At 38.9% G+C, this 18,030-nt stretch overlaps 1 protein-coding gene and 1 long non-coding RNA gene across 6 annotated transcripts in view; one reads left to right on the top strand and one right to left on the bottom strand.

The window, feature by feature from the left end:
* The window catches only part of LPP (LIM domain containing preferred translocation partner in lipoma), a 654,872-nt gene that overhangs the window by 481,096 nt on the left and 155,746 nt on the right, over positions 1-18,030 (top strand). For all 5 annotated transcript variants that reach the window (XM_036109786.2, XM_078068088.1, XM_036109787.2 and 2 more), the window contains one exon: positions 6,848-6,974. In XM_036109786.2, the coding sequence (XP_035965679.1) occupies positions 6,848-6,974 (127 nt within the window). The remainder of the gene's footprint in view (positions 1-6,847; positions 6,975-18,030) is intronic.
* LOC144381194 (uncharacterized) overlaps positions 1-18,030 on the bottom strand; it is a 235,400-nt gene that overhangs the window by 170,984 nt on the left and 46,386 nt on the right. The window lies entirely within an intron of this gene.

The raw sequence follows: 18,030 nt of genomic DNA, 5'->3' as shown, positions 1-18,030 counted from the left end.
CAGATTCAGAATGCTGAATGAAGTTCTAGGTTGTTTCAGGGGATGCTGACAAGTAGTTTAAATCCTCCTGTAAGTGGAAATCTCTTTAATGATGATGTTTCCACTTACTCAGTGTGTGTCTGTTTTTATAGACTACAAAGTACCCGAAAATAGGAATTATCTGTGATTTCCCTATAAATATCTGTAATGATATGTGCCCTGCATATTACAGGCACAAAAATAAGATAGGGTAGAATCAAAGGAATCTTTGAACACATCATTTTGCACAGAATGCTACTAAGGCTCGGGGAATAGAAATGATTTGATCAAAATTACTGGACCAGTTAAAGGCAGAACACGGATTAGAGAGATAAATAGGTCCCTCTATGCTTATGGGTTCCTATGTAAGAATATATAAAACCCTTCAAATACCATCAAGTGATATATAAATATGACGATATCCTTATTTGTGTTCTTCTTAATCTGGCAGTTCCCTTGCTCACAGAGGACTCTGTCCATACTCACTTTGTTTGCAGAAACAGTCCTGATTTTTACACAGTCTCACCCATAACTTTTACCTGGGACCTAGATCCAAATTTGGCTACAGTATTCATGATAAGCCTTCCCCAGAATATTATAAGCTGGGCTGCTAGCAAGAAAAGAATCATGACAAAGACGAACCAGTTGCAGATGCTTGGACATTTTCCATTTTCTGACACTTTTGTGTCAAGAAAAAAAAGTGTTTTTTTGGGGGGGAAAATTTTTTTTTATTATAAAAAAGGGGACATAAAGGAAAATATAAAGAGAAGGAATATAAACCACTCTCCCATCATTTTCAACCATTAACCTTTGAGCATATTTCTTCCCAGTCTCCCTTGAAGAGCAATTTGAGAAAGACCAGCCTGGGCAGTGGATAGCTGTCCACAGAGTACGCTTCTCCTTTCTTGTGCCTCCCGTGGCCACATCTAACTGCAAGGGAGAGTGGAGTCCAGCTGTGTGCCCAGAAAGAGGAGGAAATCGATTTTGGAGAGCAGTTAGCAGTCTCTGCCTCACTTAGTAACTATCGAAGTCCTTAAGCATATTAGCCATTAAATTGCTCACAAGTACTGTGCTATCTGGTTGCATTTTTTAAGGCGTCATTAGACTTGGTGTTCGAAGATGTTGCCAATATGTATATTTCAATAACGTGACTTTGATAGAGTGAACACCCGGTTTTAAATCTCCTGATGATTCTGTGTTGCCGACAACAGTCTTGACATTGACCACAGGTCATTTCTCTAGCCTCATCTAGCTCTGTTCCTCCCCTATTTCTTCACATTTTTTTTTTCTAATATGCATGTTCTTTTATACATGCTATTTTTAGAATGTCTTGTCTTCTCTCTCTCTTTCTTTCTTTCATTTGTTGAAATCCAACTTATCCTTCAAGATCAAACTAAGAGGTAATAGCTTTAGTGATAGCCTTCTCCCATCTCAGATCACTGAATTCATCCCTGTGTTTTAGTATTTACACTTTATTGTGCTTTTCTATTTTCACGTCTCTTTCTTCCTAAACTGTGAGTTGTCAGGGTGGGGGAATCAGGAATAATTTGAGTTTAAAATGATAGTGCCCGGCATTTGGCAATTTCTTTTTTTTTTTTTTTTTAAGATTTTATTTATTTATTTGACAGAGAGAGACACAGCGAGAGAGGGAACACAAGCAGGGGGAGTGGGAGAGGGAGAAGCAGGCTTCCCGCCGAGCAGGGAGCCCGACGCGGGGCTCGATCCCAGGACCCTGGGATCATTACCTGAGCCAAAGGCAGACGCTTGATGACTGAGCCACCCAGGCGCCCCTTGGCAATTTCTTAGGAAAGGCATGTTTAAGAGAATTTTGAAGCAGTCTTCTGAAATTCATTTCTCAGTAACTCATCTGTAGGCCATACAGTGCGTTTTGCCCCTTCTAGGAGTTTCAGGTATTTCAAAGAACATACCTATTAGTGATTAATATTGATACTTAGAAGAATGTCTTTTTCTTAGAAAAGGCTCGAGGCTTTGTTTATATTTGCTTTGCAGGACTTTCGTTTCACTATTTAGCAGTAGACCTCTACTCCGAAAAAAATCCAAGTCTCTCTGGAAGAATGGAGTAGAAGGGCATGTAGATGCCCCGGGCACTGAGAGCCAGCCACTGCCGTGTCGTTGGGACATGCCCGACTCAGCACAGTGGTGGCAGTCAGGACTCCACTGATTTTCAGGGCTGGTCCTAGATGCCAGGCTGCTCACTTTCCCTCTCTGGGCCTCACCTTGCTCACCCTAAAGGAAGATTACTTGTTACATGGGGCTGTTGCATAAACATTTGGATTACGGGGATGTGAAAACAGGCACCCTGCAAAGCATCACAGAAATGCAAGGAATTATTATGATGCCACAGTAACTATACTGCTGATCCTGTGCACATCTCTGCGTTTGAAGAAATAACAAACAAAAGAAAGCAACACATCCCTTCCCGGCCCCCACCCCACAAATTTTCAATCATGTTCTATTACCCAGACACAATGCTGGAAGCTGCTTGTTTAAAAGATACATTGGACAGTTGCCTGCCTTTTCTTAGGACGTGTAGAGTCTCTAACACTCCTGAGAAAGAGAAATGAAGAGGGGTCTCTTCACCCCAGGGAGAAAAGCCCTAAAGTACTTAAAGGACTTGAACCTCAAAGAAAGGCCTGGGCTGTGTCTTCCTTCATGTGAGAGACATGCGGACACTGAGGACCCTGTGTTTTTAGCAATTTGTTTTCCATGGATGTTCAGTTTTGTGCACTGTTTGGGGGCAGAGGCCAGGGGGCGTTCTATGGCCAAATAACATTCACAAACTCTGGAAGAGATGTTCTCTTGGGGGTCCTTCCTCATAAGAAAAACCAGGAATCCAAGGTTAGCATTTATATGGGATTAGAATGTAAAAGAAAAGGAAAGCACCTTTTCAAATATGTTATTTCAGAAACCGTATCGCAAGCAAATAGGAAGTATTGGGGGAATAAAAGGAATGATATATTTGTCTTAAAATCTGTGAAGTCCTGACAGTGTAAATACTTTGAAAGAAGGACCTCTACTTGTAACGTAAGTGTTAAGGGTAGAATCGAAATTGCTGGCAAAGGACGCGCCTGGCTGGCCTTCTTGCTGCCTTTCTCGATGTTAAAGGAAAGCAGATACAGGAGGCCCAGACCATGATAAGCCGTGTCCATTCCCTGAGGGTCTGCCCTAACACTGGGAGCAGGAATGATCAGGGTTTCCTTAACAGTTGTTGATTTAAATTAAACCAGCCAATGCCATTATTACTACAGGTAATATTTCATACATGTCTCCACTTTCTCCATGGGAAGCAGTGTTTGGTCGGAAAAATGCATGGCATTTGGAGTCAGATGACAGCCTATTTGGGGCTTAAGTTCTCTCCTTATTGTAAGCCTAGAAAACAAGATGTAGGTCATTTTTCCATCCTTGTCTTCAGTTCTGTCAGGTGAACTGGGATTATCCCCTCCCTCAGAGGTGGGTTGGGATCCAAAGAGAGTCCCTTTGTTACCATGGTTTGAGGAGGCAGTTAAGCTCTCTACAGCATGAGATGCAAGCTCTCTGATTTTTTTTTTTTTTAAGATTTATTTATTTATTTTAGAGAGAGAACGAGAGCATCACACTGGGAGAGGCAGAGGGAGAGGGAGAGAGAGAATCTCAAGCAGACTCCCCACTGAGCATGGAGCCCAATACAGGGCTTGATCTCAAAACCCTGAGATCATGATCTGAGCTGAAATTGGGAGTCAGACGTGTAACCTACTGAGCCACCCAGGTGCCCCACAATTTAATTTTAATCCTCACAGAGACTGTGAGGTGGCGTTGACAAGCCCGTTTTACAGAAGGAAATCTGAAGTGACGAGGAGTTCACAAGGTCTTCTAAGGACACCAAGCCATTGCCAGAGTTAAACCTCTGTCTCCAACTCTCATGCCGCTGCCACACAGTATGTTCCTTCACTCTCTGGCCACAAATGTTTTAAGATAAGCTTCCCACCTCACCACCTCATTCCAGTCTCATAGCTCTCCCATCCTCCCTCCACTCCAGAGAGACCTTTCTAATCTGATGAGCTCCCCTTCCTGCTGAAAGTCCCCACTTAGGTTTCTGTTGCCTGGACGTTCCTACCTGAGGGTCTTTAGATATGTTCCCTGTAGCCTGTGAGCTTCCTGAAATTGTAAGTAAATTTGGTGTGTCTTTTTATGAATACCAGTCTCTGCCAAAAGGGAGTTGAGTGCATCAGATGTTCAGAGTTGCCTGTGGTCTCACACAGGGCCTAGAGCCCCTGGCCCCTAGAAAAGACCAAAGTGCCCAGGATGGCATGGCAGTCACGAGCTGGCCCTTCCTTTCTCTCATCTCTTCAGTTTTAAACACAGAACCACTTGCATTTTTCCCCACTCACACCCAACTGTGTCCCACCTTCAGCCTTTTGCTCCTCTCAGAGCTCCCCCTTGACCTGGGTTAGCCCATTCCAGGGCTTTGCTAGTATCCAGCCTATCTTTATCACTTGAATTCATTGCATTTGAAAAGTTGTATTTCATGGATTGCAAAAGTCGAATTACATACTGTAAAAGAAACACAAACTTAGAAATTAAAAGGCCCTCAGGATTCCAAACCCAGAGATGATCCCCTTTAACACAGGAGTATATGTCCTTTCAGACTCTTCTCCCTCCCTATATAGAGAACAGTAGATAATTAAACTGTACTTACTTTTCAAAAATGGGGCCATCATTTAGATTTCCCATCCTATCACTGGATCTGTTCCTTTGATAGCATGGCTACACCATCTTTTTTCATACTTATACAGATAGATTTATAATGTTCTCTTAAAACCTGTTCACATTCCATTGTATGTATCTATCATTGTCCATTTAAGTAACCTCTTACCCATGGACAGATAGTTACACTGTTACTTTTGGTTCCTTCTTTTTCCACATATAGTTCCTGTGACTGGCCTTGGTCATATAATTTTATGATTATTTCTGCAAAATTTTCCTAGAAGTGGATAACATCTGTGCCATTGAATATTTAATATTACTAGCAAATCACTCATCGAATGTTCAAATGTTATTTGCACTTTAGAGGAGGCCTTCCATTGAACATTTAATGTTCATTGAATAAATGAGTCTAGGATGGGCCCCTGTGCTGGGTTTATCATAACTAGCTCTGCACTGATCTTTTTGGGTGTCAGATTTCCTTATCTCACAATGAATAAGAGATTTCGGCATGCAGCTCTATTTTTTGTCTTTGTCACTAGCCACATGTCATAGTTTGCTCACTGCTGTCCATTCTCCAATCCAAATTGCCCAACAATGAAATAAAAACCCAGGGTAAGATTAATAACCAACATAAAAAATTCTTGGCCTTTTTTGGCCTTCTGTATGTCTGTATTCCAACTTTCTATCCATTTTTTAAAAACCTAAAAAATTGGAAAATAACTACAGAGAAAAGTCCAAAGTAAGTGCCAATTAACAACTTCACATATGTGTAGAAGGCATTTTATGCCTCAGACATCACACAAATAATTAATATGCATCTTGGAGTGGTGGAAATAAATGTTGGTAGTGAGGATAAAACATTTGTACAGGGATTTATACTTTACAGGATTTTCACATCCAAGAACACATTTGCTATAGTATGGATAATAGGTGAATGAATATGCAGCTTCAGGTTTTGTTGAACTGATTCTTGTAAACTGTTCATGAAAGGAGAGTCTCTTGATCAACAACTTAAGAATGCATAAGCATCAAGGAAAGAACACTCTCACAATCTCAGCTCTCCCCATCAGCTATTGTGGATGTCATTATTAACTTTTTGTAAGTTTTTTTCTGTTACAAGCACTTTGAATAAAGATGCTGGGGTGTGATATTGGAAATGGGCAAAGCTATAATATAGGCAAAGGGAAATACAATAATAAGTTCCCTTTTATTTACATAGTGCAAAAGCTATTTTACATCTGGCACCTGGCCTTCCTTCTTTCTCTACATACTTCAGATTCTTGGTTGAACGTCTCAAGTAATCTTTCCCCTGACACTTGATTCCCTGACATTGCTATAATTCTGGCTCACCCACCTATTTAAACACCAATCCAGTATCAGTGCTATTGACGTACCTTCCCCATTTGGTACGTGGCTGTTTGTAGTCCTACGGGGAGAAGCTACTCAACCTCCTTAACTGGAACACGGGGTCATTCACTTTCTGCGCCCCTGTGTCCCATAAGACCCATCTCATCTCCTACCTCAAGTTTTATACATGGTGCAGAAATATTCAACTGCCAGGAGCCCCTATGCCACTTGGCCTTTTTCTCACCTGAATGTAAAAAACTTCCACCTGTAAGTTTCCTGCCCTTTAGCTGAGTAAGTAAGTCCTAGTCTGTATCTGCCTCTCCTCTGGAATTCTTCCTTTCAGGCTTCAGGAGAGGTCCCTTTATGTACCCCCGTTGTGCACTTTCTATAGTTGCTTTATCTTTAATTATTGAAGGACCTGAATCTCTCACTTGACCGTAAATTCCTTAAGTCGGGGAGGGGAGAGAATCAACATATCTTGTTTTTATAAATATACAACCAGTACATAGTGACTGCTTAGCAATTGTTGAATGAAATGAATCCCTACTGTTGTAAACATGGATTTCTAAAGCCCAATAGATGACTCATCTCGATAAGAAGTGGATCCTGTAAGATGGTTTGTCCCAGGTCAGACCCTGAAGAACTGATAAAACTGATTGTAAACCCCAGATCTCTTAATAGCCATGTCCAGTACTTTTTTGCCTACCATGCAAATACTGTGTGATTGCCTTGATTGTCTAGATTGTACTTAAAGAACTATGTGTCTTCTGCCTTGCAGGGTGGACAAACAGGTTCCATGGGGCCTCCAGCTGTCCCCCCCTCGTTCCGCCCTGAAGATGAGCTTGAACACCTGACCAAGAAGATGCTGTATGATATGGAAAATCCACCTGCTGATGAATACTTTGGTGAGTGGGGCCTAGAGCTTGTTTCTGAAGTAAATGCCTTCTGTTTTTCTTAATTATTAATTAAGAGTATTATCAACTCCACTGGTAAAGGATTTGAGGCTGGGTGCATTGGAGTTGGTGTGCATCCGCACACAACAGAGTGCTCTGGAAATCGGTTTGTGAGACCGCCGTAATTGTGGTATCTGTTTAGCTCATACTAAAAGTGCAAGGGTACTGTGCAGTTTCTTGAGATACAAATGTGATTTTAAAACAAATTTATGACAACTTAAAAGCTTCTCCTTAGGCAGAAATAGGGTTTCTGTATGTGTTCAGGTTCCTCGCTGGTCTAAATATTTATATACAAAATGTGGAAGTGAATAGGGTCTAAATTCTGCACTCTCAATTATTCCCCTATGCAAGTTTGGGAAACGATGTTCCTGTCGTATTTTTTTCAACATTCTCCCCTCCAAATCTGTGAATAATTATGAATGGTTATTCCATCCAGTCAATGAGGGTAATGTGAATCTATGAACTATATGTCAATTATGAGGTGTTACGGATACATAACCTGTCCTCGGGGAGGTTGTAATTATTCAGAAGAGATAAGAAAAAACACATGAATAATTACTAATCTTGGTAGAAAGCTGTAAGAGGCATAAGAGAGGCTTATGTGAGATATTATAAAATTTAAAAGCTCTATTCATCAGGAGCATCGGGAATGCCTTATAAAGAAACTGGTGGCACCTGAACCTGGGCCTTTTAAATCAGTACCTCCCAAATTTTCTGTGATAAAAACTATTTCCTCCCCAATCTGTTGGAGGCCAAAATTTGTATAGAGCACAATTAAAATTAATTACTAAGAAAATGAAATAAAGAGAATACAAAATGGAAGGCCAAGTTTTACCATTATGAGATTTAACAGGAATAAATTACCCTATTGAAGTGTTACCTCCCTCTCTGTTTTTGTACTCTGTCTCATTGCAGGGTGATAGACATTTCTTAGATCCCCATCCATGGACCGCAGTTTGAGTAGCATCACTTGAAGGACATGTAGAGAAAGGAGATTATATTTGCGGGGGGAGGGAGCAGGAGCAAAGACATAGAGGTGGAAACATTACACAGAGCTTCCACTTCTTCAAATATTTACTATTTTCATGTCTTCCCCTTGCTCCCTGTTTGGGAATGTGTAATAACAGGTGAACTGAGGGCACTGGTCCAAAGCCACACCATAGATGGAATGGGATAGGATATGAAAAACATGGCATTGATTTGTATATAGGTATAGGTCAACAGTGGGAAAAAAGAATTCTGGTTCTGGTCCTTTCTGTGCCTTTGACTGGCTAAGAATTAGTGAAATGTTCCCCATCTGCTTGAGCCCCATTTCCCACCTTGGTAAATCAAAAGTGTAGAGCAAATGTTTTCTAGAATTTCTTTCAACACTAGTAAGTTCCCATAGAAACAGCATTACTCCCAACAAAATACAACAAAGCTAAAAGCTAAACACAAATTGATAGGACAAATGCATGGAGAATATTTTTTAAAAGTCTCTGGTTATATTAAAATATACTAAAAGTGTATCATGCTCTTGTTACTGATGTGGGGGAAAGTTTTATATTGGAATCTTAGGTAAACTTTTTAAAAGATGATGTTAAAAGCAAAAAATAAGGTTACTGTACTAAAGTATATTAAAAATAAAAAGCAAACTAATATAACAAGAATAAATACCTCAAATATCATAGCAACTAAATACATAGCAATAAAGAAAATTGAACATAGACAGTAATTGTGTTAATGAATATGTGTTAAGCCTTCTGGGAAACAGATATAAATTAAATATTATCTTTGCCTTCAAGAACTATCTTAGTTGCTTACGCTCTCTCAATCTTTGTTTTTGTTTTGCTTTATCTGTAGTATGGAAATAATCTTTAACTCATACTGTTAAATTTTGAGTATTGAGTAAAATATTTATAGAAAGCACTTAGCAGAGTTGTTGGCATATAGAATATCCTCAAAGATCAAAGTTATCCCATGCTTTATTTAAGAAAATAAGATATGCCTATTAAAAATCAATTAATAATACCTGATTTAAATTTAAGTTCCTCACGAAAATAGAACATAAGTCACAAATTGGTAAATAATCATTGCCAAATAAGGATTATGAACCATGAGAGAAAATGTGGAATTAATGTTTATTGAGTGCTTACAATATGGCATCGCTATTTTATTTACTTTATAGGAATTAACTCATTTCATCCTTATAGAAAATATATAACCCTGTAAATGCTATTATTATTTCCATATTAGGAAATTGAAGCACTGAAATATTAAGTAATGTGCCCAACATCAACAGCTAATAAATTACAGGACTTGATTAGAATCCAGACTCCACTCTATACTTTTTTTTTCTTCTAAAAATTTTTCCCTGGCTTTATTGAGATATACAGAAATCAAATGCACATAATCAGTGTCCATAACTTGGTGGGTTTGGACATGTGTATACATTTGTATTTCTGTCACCACAATCCAGGTAATAAACATATCCATCACCTCCAAAAGTTTAGGCTGGATAATTAGGAAAGGTTTTATGGAGGAGATCAGCTTTGGCTACACAGAAAATAGAAGAAGAGTATTCTCTTCTGAGTATATAGAATGAATAAAATGAATTGAGGCCAGGATTATTTAAGGAAAATTTACTTTAGGTGGAAAATATCTACCAAGTGCCTGTAATGTGCAAACTACTCTGCTAAGTGATCCATATGGCTATAGGCAGACACGGATCTTACCTTGAAAGGTGCCTATAGTCTAATGGAGAATATATACAGAGTGATAGTGTTTAATCCTAGCACAAGACTGAGAGTAACAAGTGACTTAATCGAAGTTCAGCCACAGTTCTTTGAGAATTCAGAAATAGGAGAATAGACATCCCCAGGCAGGAATGGAAACATGTTTATGGAATGGTTAGCCTTTGAGTTAAGTCTTTAAAGGTATGCTAATAGAGATTTAGAAGAGGGGTGATAGTAGAGAAATGTCATTTCTGAGGAGGGAAATTTTAACATGATACAGAATAAAATCATTAAAGTGAATCATCAACGTGGGAAGGAACGAATATTGGGAAATAAGGTTGGAGAAGAAGGCAGGAGTCCTGATTGAATTCTGGATTAAAAAAAAACTATTAAATATTGGGGGCAAGGTTAGAGAAATTTGAATATGAGCTATATATTCAATAATAAATCAATGTTAATTTCTTGAGTATGGTAGTGGCATTGTGGTTCTACAAAACAATATCCTTGCTTGTAGGAGCAACATATTGAAATATTTAGGGTGACGTGTCTGCAACTTAACTTTGAAACAGTCTAGATAGATGATAGATCAATCAGTAGATCTACACTTATAGATACAGATACAAATATAGTTATTGTGGGGAGGGCAGAATCACTTTAGATTAAAACAGCTAGAGATGCCATTACTACACAACTACCCGGGGCACCCTTCTTCCCCAAAAATGTATTGAAGCCTCACCAATGAATTATTTTAAGACTCCTTTCTTGGGTGGGAGAAGTAGAGAGAGTTACATTCCTGTGCCTTCTAAGCCTGAATATTTTAATGATTACAGTGCATCTTTGACATTTCCCTCTCTTGTGTATGTTTCCTTGTTTCCTACTGGACATACACCTTTTCCACTGCTGATGAGATGGTAGTCATTAGGGTGGTGATGATAGGAGCTGATATTTATCAAAAGCTCTATTCACAGTCATAGTCTGACTGACAGGTCTGGTGATGATGTCTTCATTTTTTAGGTGAGGAAACAGAGTCAGAGTGGCTGAATGACTTGTTCAAGGTTACGTAGCTAATAAGTTTCAGCATTTGGACTCATTCTTCTCATCTCAAGTCCATGCCGATCCGTTACCATTATAGAAAGGCATATGTTGTTCCTGCAGCTTGTCAATAGTTGGCTATCCTGCCTCATGTCATCCTTTCCCTCCTGATGTCATGATCTTCAAGTGAGAGACCATCTGTGTACAGGGCTGTAAGTTGTGTAGCTGGAACGTCAGTGTCACTGGCGATATATTTTCACTGGGTATAACACCTGATTTAACTGATGTGGCACTAAGCATGGGCTTTTTGCCATGGCTCAGATACATACTTTATCACAGCACACCCAATACCTTCCTATCAACTGTGTTAGCTGACTAGCCCTTCTGTTGACCTTGAGAGAAGGCAAATTGCTGATAACTACAGCACATCTTGTTTTCTTAGGTCAGTCCTTGATAAATATTACAAGTGGGAACCTTCAACCGAGTCTCAGCTTTTTTTTTTTTTTTTTTAATGGTTTCTTCTAAAAAGGATCTAGTTTTAGTGTTTCCATGCTCTCCCTCTTCTATCTTCATCAAAATCGGGGATTGTTGCATTACAGTATTAGGTAAATACTGGCACAAGGAATGAAACCCATCATGCAGCAGATGGGTAAGTCAATATCTTTAAAGGAAAGACAAAGTTCCCTCATGCTCTGAACATTTTCCCTCTATTCAGGCTTATGTAATTGGGCTATAGAAGATTCCTAAGTATTTTTTCCATGGGTAGTGGGGTCCTTGAGTGGGCCTCAAAACACTATCTTGTAGGGAGAAGAAAGGAAACATACAAGAAAATTGGAGGTAGAAAATTCTCATCTGATTCAATAACCAGGCAGTGGGCCTTTGGCCCAAATCATTTGCAGCAAGGCTTCCATCTTAGAGCAACCTGTTTCCCTGGGCAACTAGAAAAGTATGTTTATACTAAAGGAGATTCTCAGTTCCAGGGATAGATGTATAGAAAGAACAAGAGGTGATGAACTATGAATTATTTTAAGTTCGGGTAAACTGCAGAACTTAAAATGAGAGGGAGGATTTTAAAATTAGCTACTAAGATGAATATGGAGAAAGGTATCATTGCCAGAGTATTAGGGAGCTTACAGGGCTAGTTGTCATGATTGGAGCTTATATTTTTCAGACAGTTATGAGGGGGGAAATGTAATGGAAAATTGAGTTTGTCTCTAGATATTTTTGCCACGTCTTTTGAATTTATCCAAGAGTTTTCCGTGTTGGTTGACACACCCAGAGCCTCTAAGTTTTGTGCTTCCATTCATTTTGAAAGACAAAATATGTTTGTGTAAGAGAGGTTCTACATCTATCCCTTATACATGGCACAGTTCTCCCCCAGAATAATGGTGTTGTTGTTGTGCAGACCCTAAGACCCAAGACAATACTATTGGAATATAGTATCTCTGAAAATGAGAACTGTAATATATCTGAGGATAGAATGAAAATATCTACCAGCTTATTTTTAAGCACAAAGCTGTAATTATCTTGGCATTGCTTACATAGTGTTGTCTTATTCCTTCTTTTAAAAAAAAAAAACTGAAGAGTGTGAGTCTCAAAACTGTTTAGGGAGCTATTTGAAGAATCCCTATGCCTTCAGAGCAGCACTAGGTAAATTCTCTTCACAGAACTTGGCATTTGTCTAAGAATTTTTTTGTTGTTGTTTCTCTCTGAGTATTGTTATTGAGGTATATTGGGAAATTTTGCATAAAGCCAGAAGTTTGTTCTGGGGGAACTAGGACAGTGGGACAGAAGTGGAACATAAGATGCAGTGAGGGCCTGGCATGTGGTAGGCCTCAAGAGAAGAAAGGCATGGGTGGGCATGTGCTGTAATTACTTTATTAATAAAACTAACTCACTGTGCTTGGTGCTGTGTATCTTCTCGGTTGAGAGCAACATGGAGGTCCAGTGAATGTCCATGAGTAGAAAGAGTGCCCCAGTCAGTGAGGATTGGTAGTCCATTTGTCTTCAATACTAGTAAGATGGGTTGATAAGTGAGCATGTGTGGGGGACTTGGACGATGACGCTTAGGAAGCTACACACCATTCTTTGAGGTATGGTTGAAGGTGTGGAGGAAAGAAACCTGGAGCCCGGGTGCTGCTGGAAGACTGCCATGTGGAAAAGAATTAAACTTGGGATCCATGCCTCCAAAGTTAGCAACAAAGCAAGGCAAGTTCTGGGAAGCCAGCGAATTCGTGTTCAGTGTAATGAATTAACATTTTGAGCAGACAGAGACAAGTTCTTGGAGGAGTCCAGGCCTGAGCCCCATAACCCCCTGCTGGGGAAGTGGTGATAGGTATTCAAGCTTTCCATGGACAATGAGATTGGATTTGGAAAGTGCTCTCCTGCCCTGGGCATCTAAACTGGCCTGGGAATCAGCCTCTTGCATCCAATTTCTTGTTCTACCCCCAGATTGTCATTACTATTACGTGATTACAACTGACATCTGTATAACATTTTGTAAAGCACTTTCATACTTGTTATATCATTTGAGCTAGACAGCAGCCCTTCAAAGCACAGTATTTTTTTTCCCCATTTGGTACATGAAGACACACAGGATCTGAGTAATGAAGGGACTCCCCACTCTCCAGGGCCACCACCCATCCCTACAAGTCAGAGATCCCAGAAGCATAGCTCCCGAAGCACAGCATTTCAGTGAGGCCCAGGCCTACTACTCCAGATCCTGTTCTCTTTCTCCGCCATCACACTCTTCCCACCATGTTGCTAGGTAGTCATAAACTGGGAGGTAGATCAGTGAACATACTCTATGCTTTAGCTTTCTCATCAGTACAAGGAACAGTGTGTCTGGTTTGAAAAGTGCGTAGGGGGTCTCAACTGAGAGGTGCTAGGTAATTTGTTTTTCTTTGTTATTATTTTATGCCAAGAAAATAATTTCCAAAGTGCTCCTGTCAGTTACAAACTGGGAAATGACTCCAGGTGGGCAGTTGTCTTTAGTACGGATGGAACCTGAGGCCTTAAGCATCCTATTTTCTCAGGAAAAAAAAAAAAAAAATGACCTAATTAATTAAAAACCCCAAAAACCACAATGGAAGAAAAATTAGAAAATGAGTGGCTTAGAGAAAAAGTTATATTGATTTGGGAAAAAATGGATTTCTCGGTTTTGTTTCTCTCCAGCTCTTTGTTTAAGGTATCTGTGGGTCGTGGGAATAGAATGTTTTGTAGTTAATGAGACATATTAGATATATTTCCTTTTGTGGTAGTGATTTCTGGTAAGATGTTTGCTTGGGGCAATATATGTTTACAGCACTAAATAAATAATCCTAAGCATTTATGTGTTTCATCTTAGCACACGTTAATTTTTAACTAATTTGGCTATATAGTGTGTTTTTAAGCATTGATTTGGGAACCTGGACTTACAGTGTCATAAAGAAGAATTTAATCTTAGAAACTATCTAGAGCAATGTTTCATTTTCCAGAAAACTGAAGTCCAAATGACTCATTCAAGGTCATACAGCTGGAAGTGTTTTAAACTCTAGGGCCAAAATTTCCTTTCTGAATAAAGAAGAGAAATTAGTCTCTGCTAGTGCGAAGAGGGATGGCAGGGCTATTCAGAAAGGTGAGGAAGTGGGTTTGCCTGACATTTTTGTGAACCCATTCAAACTTAAGTGAAATGTGCATTGCCCTTAAAAATGATAAAATAAAATCAATGACTTGTTAGGACCTATGTGCATATAATGTCCTGAGCTCCTTGATTTTTAAATACAAAATTCCTGAAGAGATTCTAGTATCTTTTTTTTTCATTTTCATCAAATTTCTTATTTGTAATATTTAATGTCTATTTTCCCCACTAGAATGAAAGTCTGATTGAAGGCAATAGTTTATTTCATTCACTGCTGTGATCCCATCTTCACTTCTAGAACAAGGCCTGACTGATAGGAGATGTTTAATATTTGTTTCATTAATTAATGAACATATAAATGAAAATTGTGAGTAGACATTACAAATTCCCTGTGGCAGGACATGGTATAAAGTAAACTACAGAGGGAAAATACTTCATTTGTTTAATAGACATTTATTTAGCACCTTATGGAATCATAAAAGGTTAGAGCTGGAGAGAATCAGAGACTATCTAAGGAAAATCCCCTCAGTGTTAGAGATGATGAAACGAATAAGTTTTCTAAGTTGCAAACTAGATAGCGATAGAGCAATGTATTATAATTCAGACTGCCTCATTCCTTTTTTTTTTTTTTAATCACTTAAAGGTACTGGAGAATGTGTAGAGTAAGATACGTTTGCTACATTCATTGAACTTCAGTGAAAATTAAATTGACACCTTGAACTTGATCTCTTTTGCATGCGTTTTCTATTAAAATTAAGGATTGAAATTGGTCAGTTGATGGGTTACATAGTTGAGATGTTCTAAGTTCCCTCATTTCCCACTGTGGGGTTTATAGTCTTTGGTTCCCAGGCCAATCTCTTAACTCCTCAATTTTCTGCTATTCTAATCTAATTGAGTCGGATGAGCAGGGCATCACATTGAAAGAAATATCCTTAACGCATGTTTATGTGTGTTTTCCATAGCAACCAGCTGTGAAAGGTCATTCACTTGCACTAGACCCCTTCCAGGCTGTGAACCACCACCCAGATGGCTCTTTTATAGATCTTTATATCAACAGCAGACACCCACTCATTCAGTTACATTGAGATCATCATTCCCTTCATCAGAGAATAAAATGTAGAAAAGAGATTCCTAATTCATAATGAAACTTTTTTTTTTTTTTTTTGTCTAATAACTGACAGCAGACTTATCATTCTGGGAGAGAATGAGCTGGCGGGAACACACGTTGTGTGACCAAAAAAAAAAGTTCCAATTCATAGGTTGTTTATGTTTGTGTGCTGAACTATGTGGCTGGAGTTGAGACCTGAACCTGCAAGTGCTAATTATGCATTTTCTGATCTTCAACACACAAATACAAATAACTGTGAACTCTACTCCCTTTACCCTCCATACCATCCTCCTTCCCCCTCACCTGCTCTTTCCCCACAACTGTCTCTGAAACACACAGATAATCATCTCCTTCCAGATTCTGAAGTGACATTTGATTTGTCAGAAGGACTAATTAATTGTCAGCAAAGCCATTGTTTGAACATCTGTGGAGTTCTATTTGGTGGGCGTCTATTGTACTTTTAATTGAATGTATTCACTCATCTACAAATATTTACTGAGTGCCTACTATACACCAATCATTGTAGTGTACGCTATGGGAAACAATAGAATGTAACGTAATGGCCGAGAAGATAAAGCATTGTTAAAGCCTATAGCACCAAGGGCTTTGATGGTGAACCAATTTTATGACTGGCAAAGGAAAATACATTGTTTCTCATCCAGGTTCAGGGGCTTTTCCCACTATTACCAGCTGACCTGGGCCAGATTAAATGTCACAGGAGTTCACGTGAAGAGAGACCTATTGCTGGGGAGTAGACTGGTTGACAATATACTATCTGTGGCTAGAATTCCCAGCAAATACAGTTGAATCCTTTTAAAGAAAAACAAACAAAATATCCAAAGCCAATAAACTGGGAAGACCCAGAAGCAGGTCCAAATTAATGACCTTATTCCAATTCTCTTCCTAACTGACTCCAATGTCAGTCATGTTGTATTAAATTCTCCCAGATTTGTTACAGCACTACACAGCTCTAAGCTCAGACCTCAGTTGGTTCTCTAACCATCAAACCTTCAATCTGTCCGAATCCTGGACTCAACTCCACTCTTATCTTTAAGTGAGCATCATGTGTTAAATTTCAATGAGAAGACAGAAACACTGTGCAGGAGTGACTTGTTGAAGGAGGCTAAGAGGATGCAGTAGGCTCGATGTACTAGAAAATGGCTATTAACCTCCACTGCCTCTTTTTCTCTCCTATTTAGCCTTAGGATCATGGCAAAGTTAGAGAGACACATAGAAATCATATAGCTTCAGAGCCTCCCATTCTGTGATAATTGGAGGCACCTTCATAATTTTTACCATGTACATGAACTATCTGTACTATTATTTGCCTAATATTTCTATTTAAATTAATGAACTTTTTAGCCTACTTTATCTTCATCCATATCAATAATACCACAATTTGATTTTACAGTTTGAAATATGTGCTGCTTTTTCTCCTTACAACACATTAAATTAAATACCATATTCAAATTTTAAAATGCTCATCCATGAACCCTGTAATGTTCAAAGTATTGAGAAATGTGGATGTAATTCAACAGGAAGACAAACTGGTGGAACACCATGATGACATAATTGCCTCAAGGTCACCCACTGAGTTGACTTTTACAAAATAAACCTTTTTTTGTACCTAGAGTCATTATGTTATCACAAGAGGCAGGGTAGTGGTGTAAAGAGCCAGAAATCAAGCATTCAGGGGCCAGAATCTGGGCCTGACACTATCCTGCTGACTTGCTGTGACATCTTAGTCCAGCCCCTTTTCCAGGGGCTTCATCTTTTGTATTAGGAGATCGAACTACATGATTTATAGGGATCCTTCAGCCCCTTAATTTTTTTTTTTTTTTGCTTCCAATACTTTTCACGTATTGCCCTCTCATACATCATTAAAACATAGATGGATAGGAAAACAACTGTCCTTTTTAAAATTACAACATTGCTTGCTTCAGAGTTTCATAGAAGAATTGGAAAATTAGCTCAAGAATTATATTTCCTGGACCATTTTATATCTGCTCAGTACTGTTCCTCATTTCTTAAGGTTGATGAGAAGGTTCACTGCATTTACAGTAGCTTTAACTGTAAGTTAATAAAAATAAAATAGGATTACAGAACATAAGGAATACTCTTTACTGAGGTGGATACTCTAGCATCACTGTTTAAGGATTGTCCTGAGTCTGTAATGTTGTTCACTAATGTTACTTGGCCTACATAAGTGAGGTTAATTTTGGTAACCATCACTGTGACAGTGGTCTTCAGCATAGATAATACAGCACTGTCATAAAAACGAAGAGTTCATCTTTTGTTACATGGCACCAGGAAACAAGCGCCGGACTTTGAGTCAGGAAATCTGAGTATAAGTTCTGTATCTTATCCATATGACATTGTGGACATTTTACATTTCTGGTGTGCTTTAGAACATATTGGTACACATTATCTAAAGACCTTATTTTGGCAGTTTTAAGATTAGAGTTATCATCTTGCCAAAGAAACCAACTTATCCAAGGCAGGTTAAGAGATGGAACCAAATTCTTTATTTAGGTT

Source organism: Halichoerus grypus, chromosome 1 (genome assembly GCF_964656455.1).
Source record: "Halichoerus grypus chromosome 1, mHalGry1.hap1.1, whole genome shotgun sequence".
Classification (NCBI taxonomy): Eukaryota; Metazoa; Chordata; class Mammalia; order Carnivora; family Phocidae; genus Halichoerus; species Halichoerus grypus.
The sequence above is the reverse complement of the archived record's forward strand: the minus strand, read 5'-3'. Positions and strand labels throughout refer to the sequence as shown.